This window comes from Oryx dammah, unplaced genomic scaffold, assembly GCF_014754425.2.
Source record: "Oryx dammah isolate SB20612 unplaced genomic scaffold, SCBI_Odam_1.1 HiC_scaffold_26, whole genome shotgun sequence".
Classification (NCBI taxonomy): domain Eukaryota; kingdom Metazoa; phylum Chordata; class Mammalia; order Artiodactyla; family Bovidae; genus Oryx; species Oryx dammah.
The window spans coordinates 93,664,369-93,683,452 of NW_024070210.1; the positions used below are offsets into that span (position 1 = coordinate 93,664,369).

A 19,084-nucleotide genomic window follows, 5' to 3' on the forward strand; every position below is an offset into this window, starting at 1 on the left:
ATACAATCACATTGTGTGTAATACAACTGCACGGTACGTAATACAATTACTTGTGTAGTACAGCTGCACGGTATGTAATGCAATCACGTAGTGTGTAATACAACTTCACAGTACATAATACAATCACGTTGTGTGTAATACAACTGCACTCTAATACAATCACATTGTGTGTAATACAACGGCACTCCATGTAATACAATCACGTATGTAATACAAAGTGTATTACAGCACTTCAGCCAGGCTGTCCAACAGCACCATGCCTGGATTGAGTCTTGTTTTCTGACTTGTCAAAGTTCAGAAACTTTTGTCCCTTTGAAGAATACACACACAGAGACACACAAAGATTCCACCAGAGTCCTACAGAATCCAACCGAAACAACTGGAGGGAATCACAGAGGGGAAGCAGAGATCACGGCTCCTCAGGACTGCGCCTGTCATGCACATGCCATCAGGGCTCCAGACAAGCCTCCCCGGAGGGGTGAATAAGGGACACCCAGGACACACAGCCCACCAAGAGGTCTCCTTCCCTCTTTTACGTACAGTGGCTTCTATTTTTGTCTTTCTTTTTAATAAAAGTGAATCTTAGTGAAAGATAGTCTGAACAGCAATCTGGAAGTCAATGCTGGGGCAAGAAGTGGACTAAAGTGGTATGGGAACTTGGTTTTCGAAACCTATGAGAAGAAAGTGGGGGGAGGGGGCGGGGCTTGTGCCCCAGCCTCCAGGATGGACCAGCCTGCACCCTCACAGCATCAGTAAACTCCTCAGGAAGGTCCACAAAAACTCCCGGGAAACTTGGCCAAGGAGCACGGCAAGACCTTTCTCTAGCATCTGGAATTTGTGAACAGAAGCTGGGATAAGAATGGGAGGAATGACTGTCCCATAATTGTTTAAGGTTTTAGAATGCAGGGTCTTTTTCACCCCAGCCTTTCTCCACCTAAAAGAGATAAGAGTGGGGGTGGCGGACTCCAACAAACAGGAGGAGTGGCAGCTGCCCTGTTCCTTTTCTTGTCATCTCATCTCCTGAAAATGGGAAATCGAAGAAGATGAAAATCCCAAACACCAACAGTTAAAGGGAAGGCTACAAAATGCCTCTGCTCTCAACTCTGCACTACAGCACTTTCATTTCTCTGGAAGCACACCTGCTGTGTGCATTCCAGGACTGGGCTGTCCTTCAGGCTTCCACAGAAAGGGCCGGGGATTTGGAAAGCCCAGGTGTTTTTCAACAGGCAGTGGAAGCATTAATAGCTCATCTGTAAAGCACTGAACTATTTGCAGGAATAACATAAGCCAGAACTGGTGGAAATTAAAATAGCATAAACCAGATGTTAGGAAGCTCCCATTTAAACCATTGAATTCAATGATGGATGATTAGGTGGTTAGGTAGATGAGTAAATGGATATGAGAGAGAAAGGAAATTTCAATGGTTTTTCTAATTTTCTTATTAGGAACCATTTTATATTAGGCCAGGATATAAACTTCTTTAATAACAAAGAGAGTTTAAAATAATAACAATAAATAAATTTGGTTTAAAAAAATGTTAAGGATATACATCTAAAAAAATAAAGTCTTCCTCCAACTCCAGACTTCAGGATCCTAGTTGTCACCAGGGGTTAACAACTCTTAGCATTTTCTGTGGGTCTACATCACCAACTACAGGCATGATTTATGATTTTCAAAGTCCGTCTAAATCTCCCATCTTAAAGATTGGCAAGGAAAGAGGCCTTATTCATCTGGTAGGAAAGTGATTTATTCTCATCTTAAAAATAGAACCAGTGAATATTCCTATTTTTAAAGAAAATGTGAAAACAACCACTTAAAAAACAAGCAAAAAGATGGAACCTGGGAAAGTCATCCTCAATAAAACATAGTGATGATCTAAGAAAGTGAGAGTGAGGCTAGACAAAGAGGAAGAGGAAAAAGAAGAGGGAATAGAAATCAGAGGAAAAAGGAGAGCGATTAAACAATTCTAATTGTCAACTTTGTCTAGTTTGTTTTGTCTTAGAGACAAATAAGAAAAGTCTGAGGAGGACAGAGTGGACTCTGAAATAATCCCAATGTACCAGCATTATTGAGCCAATTAAACAGTACTGTGAGCAAAGAGGCAAATCAGTGCATTTGCCTTAAAAGTCCTTACAGGGACATTTCTCAGCATTGGCAAATTAGACATCGCTCCGGGCGTGAGGTTCTTCAGGGGAAGAGGGACTAGGTCCTAAATTCTGGCTCCAGCCTATTGGACCAGGGATTCAGTCTAGGACAGTGGAGGGTGGTTGTATAGTATTGAAATTCTTGCCCAAAGGAATTGAATCTTGGTGGGGTGGGGGGTGGGAATTCTATTGAGATGCTGCATGAGTGGCAGCTATCAGAGGGAATACTGATGCCAGAAGGCAGAGGAATGTCCTGGAGACCAGTTTTTGTATTCTCAAGATGAATAACGTTTGCATGACCATTGCAGAATACTTGAGTGCAGGGGTCCAGCCCCCGCAGGATCAAGGGGAACCCTCAGGAGAAACAGCATCAAGGGAAGAGAATGATTTAGAGAGAGATAAAGAAAGAATGTTGCAGATAAGAAAACAGAGGAGAGAAAGAAAGACACAGGGAGACCAAGCTTCTTCGGTGAGCGAGGCCCATAACTTTATTTTTAAAAGGGACTTTTATACCTTGACTTGTACATAGAGGGAAATGAAAGATGCAAGGTCATACAGAATCAGCCCAAACACTAGCAGTTTTGCCTTTATCGAGACCAGGATTTTTTCTGCAAACCTTTCCCATAAAAAATGTTGTGTACACTATCTTCTGGCCTTGGAGGCCTGTGGACATTTTATGACCCTCTTTTGATAAAGGCTGCTCAACCAGAAAACTTATTTTCCCTTGAAATGTTTTTTTTCTTTATATTTCTAATCTATGTCAGCCTCAGAAAATGCTAAACAGAGTTACATTTCTCATGGAGCAAAGGTGCAGTGAGTTACAACAAAGAAAGAACCAATTAGCTCAAAAGTCTGATGTGGTTAATTCCAAGGTTACTGCTTGTTTTTCTTAAATTCCAACTATGTTAACTAATGCACTCCCAGGTGCACAGTGGATAAGAGATATGGGAACTTAGCAGCAAACACTGGCCCAATAATGAAATCCTACACCAGCACTACTCTAATAGTTTTTAACTCTTTGAAAGGCTCTATATTTTTAGGCTTTCCATGCCTCTCACAGTTGGGAGGCTGTGAATAATCATAAGTGTAGCTGCAAGAGTCTGGATAAACCTGCCAGGCAAGCTAGAATGCCAACAGAGGGGGTTTGAATTGAAATACTCCTATCATGTCCAAGAGACTTATTAGCTAGAGCCCTAAGTTGATTTTCTCCAGAGAAAGGTGGTCGGGGATAGCCCCCTGTTAATGTCAGAAGAGTTTGTGAAAGACATAAAATAATAAGACAGACAGATTCTGGTTTTGGGGTAGATGCTCGAGCAGGTCCAGGGAGCCCCTCGAATCCTGATCTGCCTTTGCCTATCAGGTCTTCTCCGCATGACCTTTGTCATGGGTGGAATCTCCTGTGGTGGTTCCCAGCACTTGAGTACTGAACAGCCAGCACAGTGGTATGTTGCAAACTGCAAAACTCTAAATAGGAATATCTAATAAAAATATAAAGCAAAAGATTTTATTTTAACAACTTTTAACGTAGGATTCCTAAGGTATCTGAATAATCACTGGCTGCTATTTCAGCTCTTCTATCCCCACCTAACAAGAGCTTCACCATTTCTGTGCAGCACATACAAATGTCAAACGTTTGAGACGTGGATAGGACTGACCTTTACTAATGGTCATAATCATTTTCATTATTGGTTTCTTACTAGAATACATATATCCTCAGTAGTATAGTTCATCAGTGCTAGAGTAAATACTTGTTTGAAAGTATTTAAACTGTTTTGTAAAAAGTAACTTACACAAACCTACCTGGTTTGCCATCTTTGGGTGTTCATATTTTGTGGGCTTGTAGTTAAAAAGAGGAAGAAAAATTGTGTCCAAATAACGTGGTACTTAAACTGTATATCATAAAGGCACATTCAGAATTGCTGTTGCTTTAATGCTTTCTGAAATTTAAATAATGCAGCCAAATAAAAGACAAAGATACAAAAACTAAATATGAACTTCGCTACCAGGACAGTCCATGATGAGGTCGCTAAGAGTCGAACACGACTGAGCGACTTCACTTTCACTTTTTACTTTCATGCATTGGAGAAGGAAATGGCAACCCACTCTAGTGTTCTTGCCTGGAGAATCCCAGGGATGGGGGAACCTGGTGGGCTGCCATCTATGGGGTCACACAGAGTCGGACACGACTGAAGTGACTGAGCAGCAGCAGCAGCAACCAGGACTGATGGCTCATTCCCTGATGGCTCAGATGGTAAAGAGTCCACTTGCAATGGAGGAGACGTGGATTCGATCCCTGGGTCAAGAAGACCCTCTGGAGAAGGGAATGGCAACCCACACCAATATTCTTGCCTGGAGAATCCCATGGACAGAGGAGCCTGGTGGGCCGCAGTCCTTGGGGTCACAAAGAGTAAGACATGACTGAGCGACTAACCCATCCAAATGACATCTGATCCCTTAGTAGAATGGGAGTCTGGGAACTTCCAGAAGGAACCATATATAGCCAGAGACTTTGTGACAGCAGGCACAGCCAGCAGTCCCCCTCCTGGGCGCTCACGCTGGGCTCCTTAGAGCCAAAGTAGACTGGCCTGCTTGGCCCCACTGAGCTCCACACCTCTGTTCCCACCACTGGTACTAACAAAGGGTGAAGAGACTCAGCTGTTCATGCCATGAATGGGACAGCACAGGACAAGAGACAGTGAACCCACACTCCCAGGGCCCTGGCCACTAGAGCAGAAAAAAGAATCACACAGACCCCCCCTGCCCCGTCAGAAGAGGGGGTTGTAGAAGACGCCTCCGCTGAGCTGATCCTGAGCCTTCCTTACTTTTCTCTAGACGTGGTGCCTCTCAGCTGTGGTGAGCACATCCACGCAGAGGCTGCCGCTGCTCCTTGCAGCCACAGCCAGGGCAGTCTTCCCCTTAGGCTGAGCACCAAAGAATTGATGCTTTTGAGCTGTGGTGTTGGAGAAGACTCTTAAGAGTTCCTTGGACTGTAAGGAGATCCAACCAGTCAATCCTAAAGGAAATCAGTCCTGAATACTCATTGGAAGGACTGATGTTGAAGCTAAAATTCCAATACTTTGGCCACCTGATACAAAGAGCTGACTCATTGGAAAAGACCCTGATGCTGGAAAAGACTTAAGGTGGGAGGAGAAGGGGAAGACAGAGGATGAGATGGTTGGATGGCATCACTGACTCAATGGACATGAGTTTAAGTAGGCTCTGGAAGTTGGTGATGGACAGGGAGGCCTGGCACGCTGCACTCCATGGGGTCACAAGAGTCGGACATAACTGAGCGACTGAACTGAACTGAACTGCAACAATCCACTCCAGTATTCTTGCCTAGAAAATCCTATGGACAAATAGCCTGGCGGGCTACAGTCCATGGGGTTGCAAGAGTCGGACACGACTTAGCAACTACACCACCACCATTGCTTCCTTGCAGGGAAAATGTGGACCAGTCCTCAGCTTCCCTGGGTCTCAATAACTTCCCCTCTGTGTAGTGGTGAGGGGCAAGTGTGATAACACATATTGCGCCCTTAGAACTGCTTGTGGCACATGATAATGGTCTAAGAGATGCTAGATGTTGGTAGTGTCACAAGCTGTGTCAATGGGGCAAGAGAAAGGATTGTGGCCTAGGGACCCACCATCAACAGGTGATTTTTTATACACACGCTATCAATGAGAACCCAAGCATTTCTCTAAGATTGGCAGGGGTCACTCTGGCTCACTGCACTGGGAAGTCCTTGGCAAATAAATAATGTGATCACACACATTTCTCCTCCAAAAGCTAACTCCACTTGTGGCACAGACTTTAGCTAATATCCCATGCGTGCTTACCCCACCAAACTGCCTTTCCTCCTTTCTTCTAAAAGAGATCTCCTGATTTTAGCTGGGCATTTGGCCACCCGAGTATTTCCCTATGTGAACTAAGTACTGGTCAGTGGCGTGTAAATAAAGCAGCACATGCAGCTTCTGGGAAGTATCCTTAAAGAGAAGAGGGATGTCATTCCCCATCCTTCCCTCCTCCTCCCCAAGGGGAATGCTGACATGACGGCAGGAGCCCAAAGGGCCACGTTAGATCAGCAAGTAAAGGCCATCTATTGAGGAGGGTGGAGTAATAAAACAGAAGAGGCATGAATTTTATTCAGAATAAATATCAATAATGGCAACACTAATACAATGTAGAATTCAACTTCCTGGACGCCTATCCAGAGATTTTTCTATTATATCATACCACCTTTAAACAAAGATGAGGGGTTGGAATCTTAACCAAATCATTCATGCATGCTCAGTTGCTCAGTCATGTTGGATTCTTTGAGACTCTATGGACTATAGCCTGCCAGTCTCCTCTGTCCATGGAGTTTTCCAGGCAAGAATACTGGAGTGGGTTGCCAGGCCCTCCTCCAGGGGCTCTTCCCAACGTAGGTATCAAACCCCCATCTCCTGTGTCTCCCGCATGGCACATGGATTCTTTACTACAGCGCCACCTGGGAAGCCCTTGGAATGAGCAATAAAGGCTGTTTTAGACATAATCTGGGGGCATAAATCCTTGGAGCCCATAGGGCGCCTCATATAAATTACAAATGACATACCTTTGTCAAGGTGGGTATAGTTCAAAGTCCCCCTAGACTTTGTGCAGTGCACAAGCCACACATCTATACTGTCCCCAAGCAAAAGATGCTGGTTCTCATTTGCTTTCCAAAGGACCCATGGAAAATCTGCTCAGAGATCCTGAAGGTGATTAAAATGAATGGTCAGAAAGAACCTCAGAAGGGACTTCCCTGGATGTCCTGAGGCTAAGACTCCCCGTCCGCAGTGCAGAAGGCCTAGGTTTGACCCCTGGTCAGGGAGATAGATCCCACATGCCACACAAAGACCCAGAACAGCCGAATAAATAAATATTTTTCCTTAAAAAAAAAAGAAGAAGAAAGAAAGAAAAGAAATAACCTCAGAAGAAGTTCCAACCTCAGAAACCCATGTTTCTACGCTTGGAGATCCAGAAACTTATCCTGATAAGTCTCTCACACGGCTGAGTATTTGTGAAATGTACCTCCCACCAATTCAAATGATTTGTGTGCTAGTCCAGACACTGAGACCCAGGTGAACCTGAAAATTAGAGCTGAAAGTAATCAGCTTCTAATCAAAAGAGATAGTAATGAAATTAAGAACTTCATTCTGCAGGCATTTAGCAAGCGTCTAATTGTATGCTATCTAAATTCTGGCTTGTAAAGCTGTCTGAATCACCATAATGAGCCTATTTGGGGAAGGCAGCATTCTGAGAGCCAGAGGTTTCAAGCTCATAGGAAAACCTTTGCAGGGAGCATGACTGGAGTAGAAATGCAGATACTTGTGCTGTTGAGGGTGCGTGGCCCTCTGGGAGCTTTGTGACACCGGAGGCTGAGAGGACAGGAAAAGTCAACTTTACCCCAAAACTTGGCTCCTTCTTTCCCATCCAGTGTGTGTGTGTGTTAGTCACTCAGTCGTGTCCGACTCTTTGTGACCCCACGAACTGTAGCCTACCAGGCTCCTCTGTCCACAGGATAGACCAGGCAAGAACACTGGAATGGAGAGCCATTATCTTCCTGACCCAGGGGTCGAACCCAGGTCCCCTGCATTGCAGGAAGATTCTTTACCATCTGAGCTACTAGGGCCAGACCAGACCTTCATTCAGTCTTAGAAACAGTCACTTATTTTTAGTAAAAATCATGGGAACAGGGAGAAAAGAGAGTTTTTATCATTAATTATAAACATCCTGGATGCCAACTAGGCACCAGACCCAATGAGAAAAGAGGGAGGAGGAGAAAGGAAATCTGGAACACAGATCATGAGGCCCAGGAAACTGTGGCTTTTGTTTTGAAAAGAGAATCGAGCTGTAGCAGAGACATGTTCACTGGAATATTCAATCCACTTGCATTAGGGCCCCAACATAAGTTCCCTGCCCAATGCTATGGATTCTCTCCTCACCAGACTGCCCTGGAGGTGTTGTTAACGAAAAAATAGAATAAAGTACAGAAAGAAAGCACGAGAAGCTACTAACGCTACTATCAAGCTGGACGAGAGTTCCTTTGGCTTTTCTGTAAGACATCGTGACAGAAAAACCTAATTGAACTTTTTGGCCAAACCAATACTAACACTAAATGTTAATGGAATTTAATGAGCCACCACTAGTGGAATTTCACCTAAGTGATGGAAATATGGCTGGTTTTGTTTTCCTCCCCAGTTTGTTACAAACTGAAACAAACATGTTTTCCAAACTGTATTACTTTTATGTTCAGAAAAAGAAAACTAACATACAGAGACAAGTAAAATAACATTTCACCACTTCACAATCCACAAACATGAAATGCATGGTCCTGAAATGGACTAGGGAGGATGCAGGCTTGCAATGGGAATTAGGGATGCCCTGACCTCATGAATTTAAAAAATGCTTACTCCTTGGAAGAAAAATTATGACCAACTTAGATAGCATATTGAAAAGCAGAGACATTACTTTGCCAACAAAGGTCCGTCTAGTCAAGGCTATGGTTTTTCCAGTGGTCATGTATGGATGTGAGAGTTGGACTGTAAAGAAGCCTGAGCGCCGAAGAATTGATGCTTTTGAACTGTGGTGTTGGAGAAGACTCTTGAGAGTCTCTTGGACTGCAAGGAGATCCAACCAGTCCATTCTGAAGGAGATCAGCCCTGGGATTTCTTTGGAAGGAATGATGCTAAAGCTGAAACTCCAGTACTTTGGCCCCCTCACGCGAAGAATTGACTCATTGGAAAAGACTGTGATGCTGGGAGGGATTGTGGGTAGGAGGAGAAGGGGACGACAGAGGATGAGATGGCTGGATGGCATCACGGACTCGATGGACGTGAGTCTGAGTGAATTCCGGGAGATGGTGATGGACAGGGAGGCCTGGCATGCTGCGATTCATGGGGTTGCAAAGAGTCGGACACAGCTGAGCGACTGAACTGAACTGAACTGAGCTCATGACCAGTGAGGGTAAAGATCTGGAAGGAAAAACTGCAACTTCTAGAAGTGCTGGGGAGCCAAGCAGCCAGTAGCTTTGGCTTTGATGCTCAGCGGTGCCTCTTACAATGGCCTTGATGTCATCAAAAAACCTCCCAAGTCTTTTCTTAAAAACTGGGATAATTTCATCCACCTCGCAGAAGAGACGCAAGAATTGAACAAAGATGTGATTGTGAGTGAGTGTGAGTACCTTGCAGAGCTGCCACACAATGTCTTCTTTTATATCTTTTCAGGAAAACTGGGACCTAACAGCTGGTCACCCAAGCCCCTCCATGGTTGAGCCTGCAGAATTGCATCACATGCAAGAAATAAAGCTGTCCATCTTTAAAAACAAATATACAATACGGCTTAAAGGTGCAAGCAACCCAAATGTCCACTCATGGATGAGCAAAAGGTGGTATACTTACAAGGGAATCTTATTCGACCTTAAAAAGGAAGGAAATTCTGATACATGTTGCAACTTGGTTGAGCCTTGAGTACACAGTCACAAAAGGGAATATATCATATGATTCCACTTAGATGAGGTACCCAGAGCAGTCAAATTCAGAGACAGGAGGTAGAATGGGGCTAGAAGAGGAAGAAATGAATGTTATAGTTTATAGAGTTTCAGTTTTGTAAGATGAAAACGTTCTGGAGTTTGGCTATATAACAAAGTGAATGTTCTTAACACTACAGAACTGGACATTTAAAAATGGTTAATGGGGACTTCCCTAGTGGTCTGGTGGTTAAGATTCCACGCTACCAATGCAGGGAGTGTAGATTTGATCCCCATTTAGGGAACTAAGATCCGACATGCTGCACGGTGAGGCCAATAAATAGCTAAATAAAAAACTTTTTAATAAAATAAGAAAATTAAAATGGTTAAAATGCACACCTTATATTGAATATATTTTACAATTAAAATATGTAAATAAATTTGAAAAGCAATTTAGACACATATAAATTTATTCATTGTGCTGCTGCTGCTGCTAAGTCGCTTCAGTCGTGTCCGACTCTGTGCAACCCCATAGACGGCAGCCCACCAGGCTCCCCCGTCCTTGGGATTCTCCAGGCAAGAACACTGGAGTGGGTTGCCATTTCCTTCTCCAATGCATGGAGTGGAATGCCATCGCCTTCTCCAACGCATGAAAGTGAACAGTGAAAGTGAAGTTGCTCAGTCGTGTCCAACCCTCAGCCACCCCATGGACTGCAGCCTACCAGGCTCCTCCGTCCATGGGATTTTCCAGGCAAGAGTACTGGAGTGGGGTGCCACTGCCTTCTCCGCAGGTAACACTAGTGGTAAAGAACCCACCTGCCAATGCAGGAGTCATAGGAAATATGGGTTCAGTCCCTGGGTGGGTCGGGAAGATGCCCTGAGGAGAGCATGGCAACCCGCTCCAGTATTCTTGCCTTGAGAATTCTATGGACAGAGGAGCCTGGTGGGCTATAGACAATAGGGTTGCATAGAGTTGGACACAACTGAAGTGACTTACCATAAGCATACAAGGATAATTTAAATGCCCATTAGTTGGAAACTAAACAAATTATGTTATGTTCTCACCACAGTCCATTATGTAACTGTAACAAAAGAAGAAACTCTCTCCATGTGCTTATATACTTTATAAAGTATACTGCTTTATACTGGTAAGGGAAAAATGCTAAACATAGGACAATGTGTTTCATTCAGTCCTCAGAGAGTCCTCTGACTCTTTGCAATGAATGGACTGCAGCACACCAGACTTCCCTGTCCTTAACCATCTTCCAGAGCTTGCCCAAACTCATGCCCATTGTGTCAGTGATGCCATCCAACCGTCTCACCCTCTATCATCCCCTTCTCCTCCTGCTTCAATCTTCCCCAGCACCAGGCTCTTTTCCAACGAGTCAGCTCCTTGCATCAGGTGGCCAAAGTATTAGAGCTTCAGCCTCAGCATCAGTCCAATTAATATTCAGGTTGATTTCCTTTAGGATGGACTGGTTAGATCTCCTCACAGCCCAAGGGACTCTCAAGAGTCCTCTCCAGCACCACAGTTTAAAAGCATAAATTCTTTGGTGCTCAGCCTTCTTTGCAATCCAATCCTCACATCCATACATGACTACTGGAAAACCCATAGCTTTGACTAGACGGACCTTTGTAGGCAAAGCAATGTCTCTGCTTTTGAATATGCTGTCTAGGTTAGTCATAACTTTTCTTTCAAGGCGTAAGCATCTTTTAATTTCATGACCGCAGTCACCATCTGCAGTGATTTTGGAGCCCAAGAAAATAAACTCTGTCACTGTATCCCCATCTATTTGCCATGAAATAATGGGACCAGATACCATGATGTTCATTTTTTGAACGTTGAGTTTTAAGCCAACTTTTTCACTCTCCTCTTTCACTTTCATCAAGAAGCTCTTTAGTTCCTCTTTGCTGTCTGCCATAAGGGTGGTGTCATCTGCATATCTGAGGTTAACGATATTTCTCCCAGCAATCTTGATTCCAGTTTGTGCTTCATCCAGCCCAACATTTCACATGATGTACGCTGCATATAAGTTAAATAAATAGGTGATAATATACAGCCTTGCCGTACTCCTTTCCTGATTTTGAACCAGTCCATTGTTCCATGTCCAGTTCTAACTGTTGTTTCTTGACCTGCATACAGGTTTCTCAGGTAGAAGGTAAGGTGGTTGGTTTCCCAATTCTTAAAGAATTTTCCACAGTTTATTGTGATCCACACAGTCAAAGACTTTGGCATAGTCAATAAAGCAGAGTAGATGCTCTGCTGGAATTCTCTTGCATTTTCTATGATCCAATGGATGTTGGCAATTTGATCTCTGGTTCCTCTGCTTTTTCTAAGTCCAGTTTGAACATCTGGAAGTTCTCAGTTCACATGCTGTTGAAGCCTAGCTTGGAGAATTTTGAGCATTACTTTCCTAGCATGTGAGATGAGTGCAATTGTGCGGTAGTTTGAACATTCTTTGGCATTGTCCTTCTTTGGGATTGAAATGAAAACTGATGTTTTCCAATCCTGTGGCCACTGCTGAATTTTCCAAATTTCCTGGCATATTGAGTGCAGCACTCAATATAGGTATATACTATTGTATAAAAAGGATGGAGGAATAGACTAAGGGTATAATATATTTATGTTTGCTGTTTATACATAAAGAAACTCTGGAAAGAAGAGAAGAAATTGATAATAATGTGTATGTATGGCAAGGATAGCATGAGAGCCAGACAATAGAGGGTAAGGGTGAATGGGAAATGTTTACTGGAAAACATTTACTGATTTGTAAATTCTTGGATCATGTGAATTTATCATCTTTTCAAAAAAATAAATAATTTTTAAAATACATATTTTATTGTTGAGAATAAAAATTATTAACTTATCTCAATTAAAACTGGGATGTTAATATCAAGATACAAGGTATGTCCAATTTAGGTTCATTTCACAAAGGATAGACTACACAGAAGAACAGTACAAAAAGATCTTCACGACCCAAATAATCAAGATGGTCTGATCACTCACCTAGAGCCAGCCATCCTGGAATGCAAACTCAAGTGGGCCTTAGGAAGCATCACTATGAACAAAACTAGTGGAGGTGATGAGCCAGGGTCCAGCCCTGGTGAATCCAGGGTAATTTGAAGGGGAGATGGAATCGGCATCCTAGGAAAAAGCTATTTAATTAGAAATATAAAGAGAGATTAGAAAAGAATAGTGTAGTAGGAAAATTAGTGGAGAAAAAGATGCTGAATAACTTGGTTTATGTGGAATACCAATAAAACTCCAAGACAAGGAGTTTGCACCACCTACGTAGGCCACTGGCACCCACTTGAATACCGGAGAGTGCCCTGCCTTGGGCTCCCTCTCCCGTGGGTCTTAGAAGCCAGGGCAAAATTAGCAGGCTTGGCGAGTATCCACACTCCAGATGGGAATTCAGCCAGAAGGGGAAAGAAAGAATGACACGGGGGAATCAGTCTTTCCAGAAACTGATCCGTTTTCCTTATTTTTCAGGTTCGCTTATATACTTTATGTTATACATAGGGATGAATACAGAGTCACATGGGGTCAGCAGACCTGACCTTTATCAAAATCAGGAGCTTCATATAAATGTATACAAAAATGTCTTAGGGGTTTTACATCATCTTTTGGCCATGAGGCCTGCTGACATTTTATGGCCTTTCCTGATAACGGTCAGTCAACCAGAAAACTTATTTTTTTCCAGGGGTGATTTTTTTTCTTAAACCAGGAGCCACCCTCTGAAGGTACCAGATAAAGTTGCATTCCTATAGGGTGAGGGTGTAGTGGGTTACAATTAGGAAAGGAATTTATAGCCTAAGGATAAACATGATTAATCTTAAAGGTTAATACTTATTTCTCCTATATGCTAGTTATATATTTGTATAAGGGCAAGGAATATGGAGACTTAGCAGCAAATATTGGCCCAACAAATGAAAACCCTTCACCAGTATAATTTCTAACCAACCCACTATACTATACTAATAATTTTCTAACTTCTTAAAAAAGTCTGTATTTAGAGAGTTTAAAGCATCTCGTGCCTCTCACGGCTGGGAGGCTGTAAGCAATCACATGTGGCCGGACGAACCTGCTCGGGCAGGCTAGGGAAAATTCAGAGGAGTTTGTAAGTTGAAACACTCTTGTCACACCCAGGAATTTTTATTGACTGGAGCTGCAAGTTAACTCCTTCTCTGAGAGAGGTGGTGGGGGCAGCCTCCCATAAAGTCAGAGGTGTAGGTGAGAGCATGAAGCAGTAAAGTAGGCAGACTCTGGTTTGGGGGGTAGATGCTCAGGAATAGCGGGTCTCCTGAGGCTCGATCCCGCCTTTGCGTAATGCCGAGCCTCCTTCCTCATGACTTTTGCCATGGGCGGAGTTCCTCAGGCTGGCTCCCAGCAGTGATGGAATTCTAGTTGAGCTATTTCAAATCCTAAAAGATGATGCTGTGAAAGTGCTGCACTCAAGATGGCAGCAAATTTGGAAAACTCAGCAGTGGCCACAGGACTGGAAAAGGTCCGTTTTCATTCCAATCCCAAAGAAAGGCAATGCCAAAGAATGCTCAAACTACCACACAATTGCACTCATCTCACAGCCTAGGAAAGTAATTCTCAAAATACTCCAAGCTAGTCTTCAACAGCACATGAACCATGAACTTCCAGATATTCAAGCTGGATTTAGAAAAGGCAGAGGAACCAGATATCAAATTGCCAACATCCACTGGATCATAGAAAAACCAAGAGAGTTCCAGAAAAACATCTATTTCTGCTTTATTGACTATGTTATGTGTGAATATCCTGTTCATTATACATAGACATCCTAGAAAGAGTAGAAAAATGGCAAACTTTTGCAGCAGAACAATTTTAGGAACAAAAAAGAAGAAAGGAAACAAGAAAGGAAGGGAGCAAAAGAAATAAGGATCTTTGAAGGTAATACCTAGATTAACTGTTGAATAAGTAAAGCAATAATCATTTTTCTAAACAGCAGGAAATAGATCCTCTTCAATGTACCTTTCAATAACCCTTTGAAAAATTTTCCACATAACTTTCTAATATTTTAAACCATACTTTTATATAAAAGTACTTAATACACTGAAACTAACAGCCAGTGGAGCAAGTTATCATAAACTCTTGGTGAATTATAGTTTCTAGTGACATCTTTTTTTTAGTCCTGTTTACAGCAGATTGCTGACATGGTTGCTTGTAGAGTTCTTTAAAATCGGTGATGACAAAGATGAAAAAAAAATGGAAGTGGTTTTACTGACTTATCTTGGATGCTATTTTGGTTTGTATCCTTATTCACAAATAAAGTTAAAGGGGAGTTTCTAAGCCCAAATTGGACATCCTAGAATATAGCTCTAGACTGCAAACAATAGCAAGGGTAACTCATGTTTTGTCAAACCTACTTTATCACCGATTTAGCTACTAAGGAAATCAGATGTTTAAACAGTTCTCATATTTTTGCAATAATTTATTAGAGAAGCAAAGGATAGTAAATTTTTTGGAAGCAAAATCAATGTCCAGGATGTGGGAAATATGACATGTGTTTTCCTTACAAGCAAAACATCCTTTGTGTGAAGCACATCAGACTGTCTCCAGACATCCTGGGAGCACCAAGTCGGCTTTCCTTTGAAGCAAAAGACAGTCATGCTTTTTTTTTTTTCTGTGGGTGTCTTTCCTTCTTTCCTTCCTTCTCTCCCTCCCTTCTTTCTTTTTGTTTCTTTCTTTCTCTTTCTTGATTTGTTTGATTCAATACAATTTACAGTCCAAAAAACTACAGGGAAAAGAGCCACATACGGACTGAACTTCTAGGAGAATTTTTTCTTATGCATTATCAGTATTTTCTACCATTATCAATGATTGCATACAGGAAAAATATAGCTGTTACACTCTAATTGAAATCTATTATATTGTTATAATCAGTCATAGGTTACCCAGTGGATTTCAGATTGCTGTATACACTGCAGTTGGTTGCGAAATTCTCTGATGTTATCTATTAGTAGAGAAACGTAAGATTATGCTGGATACAGTTCTCACTGCTTTTAAAGACAAGGCAAAGAGTAGATAATCAAAACACAAACACCAGGTTAAAAAAAAATTATGGCCACTTCAAGAACCAGGAATCTTAAGAAGACAAAATAGTAATCAGATGACTGAAGACACAAATTATGTTTCCTCAGATGAACCTCACAGCCTTGCATTTTGCAGTGGGGACAAATCCTTTATCTGCTGTGGATTTCTTGCTTAATCACAAGGTCAGGGTGGATATTGCTGATACAGTAAGCCCATCATTTGGTAGAACGGATTCAGTTCAGTTCAGATCAGTCTCTCAGTCATGTCCAACCCTTTGCAACTCCATGGACTGTAGCATGCCAGGCCTCCCAGAGTTTACTCAAACTCATGTCCATTGAGTTGGTGATGCATCCAACCATCTCATCCCCTGATGTCCCCTTCTCCTCCTGCCTTCAATCTTTCCCAGCATCAGGGTCTTTTCAAATGAGTCAGCTCTTCACATCAGGTGGCCAAGTATGGAGTTTCAGCTTCAGCATCAGTCCTTCCAATGAACATTCTGGACTGATCTCCTTTAGGATGGACTGGTTGGATCACTTTGCAGTTCAGGGGACTCTCAAGAGTCTTCTCCAACACCACAGTTCAAAAGCACCAATTCTTCAGCGCTCAGATTAGAGCATAACTATTGTAAGGGGGAAATCTGGTCGCTTGGGTTCTCTTTTCTCCACACACACACAAACTGTTTCCATCGACAGTATTCATTTTGGAAAAATCTCTTTAAAGAATATGCATGTCATGTGCTCTTTGTATTTGGTGACAAAGCTGTTTCTTCATTACCAGTAGGACTTAGGCTTTTGCTTATTTCCCATGTTGACCTTATGTCCAGTAGCATGCATTTGTAAGGATAAAATGGCTGCCCAGAGGATCAGTTGCATAACCCAGAGGTGAGGACTCTGGTTCAACGTGGGCAGCACCTCCAAGTCTGGGGAAGAGGCCGACGAGGTAAACGGAAGTTCTCACTCCAGATGTGGACAAAGGCTTCCAGGTGGAGGGCAGGTGGTGCTCAGAGGATAATACAAACATCTACTCTCAAAGCTGCTTTCAGTTCAGTTCAGTCACTCAGTTGTGTCTGATTCTTTGTGATCCCGTGGACTGCAGCATGCCAGGCCTCCCTGTCCATCAGCAACCCTGGAGCTTGCTTAAACTCATGTCCATCGAGTTGGTGATGCCATCCAACCATCTCATCCTCTGTCATCCCCTTTTCCTCCTGCCTTTAATCTTTCCTAACATGAGGATCTTTTCCAGTGAGTCAGTTCTTCACATCAGGTGGCCAAAGTATTGGAGCTTCAGCCTCAACATCATGCCTTCCAGTGAATATTCAGGACTGATTTCTTTTAGGATGGACTGGTTGGATCTCCATGCAGTCCAAGGGACTCTCAAGAGTCTTCTCCAACGCCACAGTTCAAAAGCATCAATTCTTTGGCGTTCAGCTTTCTTTATAGTCCAATTCTCACATCAGTACATGACTACTGAAAAAAACCATAGCCTTGACTAGACGAACCTTTGTTGGCAAAGTAATGTCTCTGCTTTTGAATATGCTGTCTAGGTTGCTCATAACTTTTCTTCCAAGCAGCAAGCATCTTTTAATTTCATGGCTGCAATCACCACCTGCAGTAATTTTGGAGCCCCCCAAAATAAAGTCAGCCACTGTTTCCACTACGTCCCCATCTATTTGTCACGAAGTAATGGGACTGGATGCCATGATCTTAGTTTTTGAAATGTTGAGCTTTAAGCTAACTTTTTCACTCTCCTCTTTCACTTTCATGAAGAGGCTGTTTAGTTCTTCCTTGCTTTCTGACATAAGGGTGGTGTAGTCTGCATATCTGAGGTTATTGATATTTCTGCCAGCAATTTTGATTCCAGCTTGTGCTTAAACTACCACATAGTTGCACTCATCTCACACACTAGTAAAGTAATGCTCAAAATTCTTCAAGCCAGGCTTCAACAGTACGTGAACCATGAACTTCTAGATGTTCAAGCTGGATTTAGAAAAGGCAGAGGAACCAGAGGTCAAATTGCCAACATCCATTGGATCATTGAAAAACCAAGAAAGTTCCAGAAAAATATCTATTTCTGCTTTATTGACTATGCCAAAGCCTTTGACTGTGTGGATCACCACAAACTGTGGAAAATTCTCAAAGAGATGGGAATACCAGAGCACCTGACCTGTCTCTTGAGAAATCTGTATGCAGGTCAGGAAGCAACAGTATAACCAGACATAGAACAACAGACTGGTTCCAAGTAGGAAAAGGAGTCCATCAAGGCTGTGTATTGTCACCCTGCTTATTTCCCAGCATACATCTCAGTAATCTGGGGTGTGTTCTTTTCTTTTCTTTTTTTTCTTCTCCTTACCTGAACTTTCCTGAGAATAAGAGAAGACATTAATGCAGTTTCAGTGGCAGCGCAAATTACTGCTAAAAAGCTTATAGACTTCAAAATGGAAGGCCCCCACAGAACCTCATTCCTTGTTTATTGATTTCTATGCTATACATTTATCAAACTGTCCTCCAGGTTTACATATACAGTTGATCACAAGAGGCAAATAAGATGTTCTGAGAATGCTTACTTTTTGGAAGGCACATTTACAGAAGATATATATGATTTTTTTTTATATGTAGTACCATGTTTATTGGATTACATAACCATTTAATGTACAATTGTACTACTGTTTTTACTAGGGTCTGATGTAAGAAATACACTATAGGCTGGGTGGTTTCCACAACAAACATTTATTTCTCACAGACCTGGAAACTGCAGAGTCCCAGATCAAGATGGTAGCACTTCCAGTGTCTCCTGAGAGCCACTTCTGGTTTTATTCACTCTCAGTGGAGAGCAGTCAAGCTCTGTGTCTGTTTATAAGGATGCTAATCTCATTCATCAGGGTTCCATTCTCCTGACCTAATTAGCTCCCAAAGGCATGATTTTCAAATTCATCACATTGGGAATTAGACTTAATATATGAGTTATTGAGGGACACAAACGTTCCATCCAGAGCCTATATTTTTTAAAAATGAAAATGTATCAATGACAGAGTTTTTGAGTGTTGGGTACCTGTCTCATTTCCCCTATATACCCACAGGGTTTTCTTGTTTTTATTGTTGTTTGCCTTCATTTTAAAAGAGATTTATTTAAGAATTTTTTTTCAGCTTTGTTGAGGTATAGTTGAAAAATGAAATGATGATACATTTAAAATGTACATAGTGACGATTCGGTGTGTGTATACATTGTGAAAAGACTCCTCCCATCTAGTTAGTTAACACACTCATCATCTCATTCCTTCTTTGGTGAGAACATGTAAATTCTATGCACTTAGCAAATCTCACTTGTATAAAAGTCTTATCAACTAGAGTCACCACATGATAAGACCCTTAGACCTTATTCTTAGGGTTTTT

The 19,084-nt window shown here is 42.2% G+C and overlaps 1 protein-coding gene across 1 annotated transcript in view; it reads right to left on the minus strand.

Moving 5' to 3' along the window:
- Positions 1-19,084, minus strand: part of LOC120853752 (ankyrin repeat and death domain-containing protein 1B-like) — a 77,679-nt gene that overhangs the window by 3,382 nt on the left and 55,213 nt on the right. The window contains exons 14-15 of the mRNA XM_040227663.1: positions 4,986-5,065; positions 746-934 (exon numbers count right to left, since the gene is read on the minus strand). Of these exons, the coding sequence (XP_040083597.1) occupies positions 746-934; positions 4,986-5,065 (269 nt within the window). The remainder of the gene's footprint in view (positions 1-745; positions 935-4,985; positions 5,066-19,084) is intronic.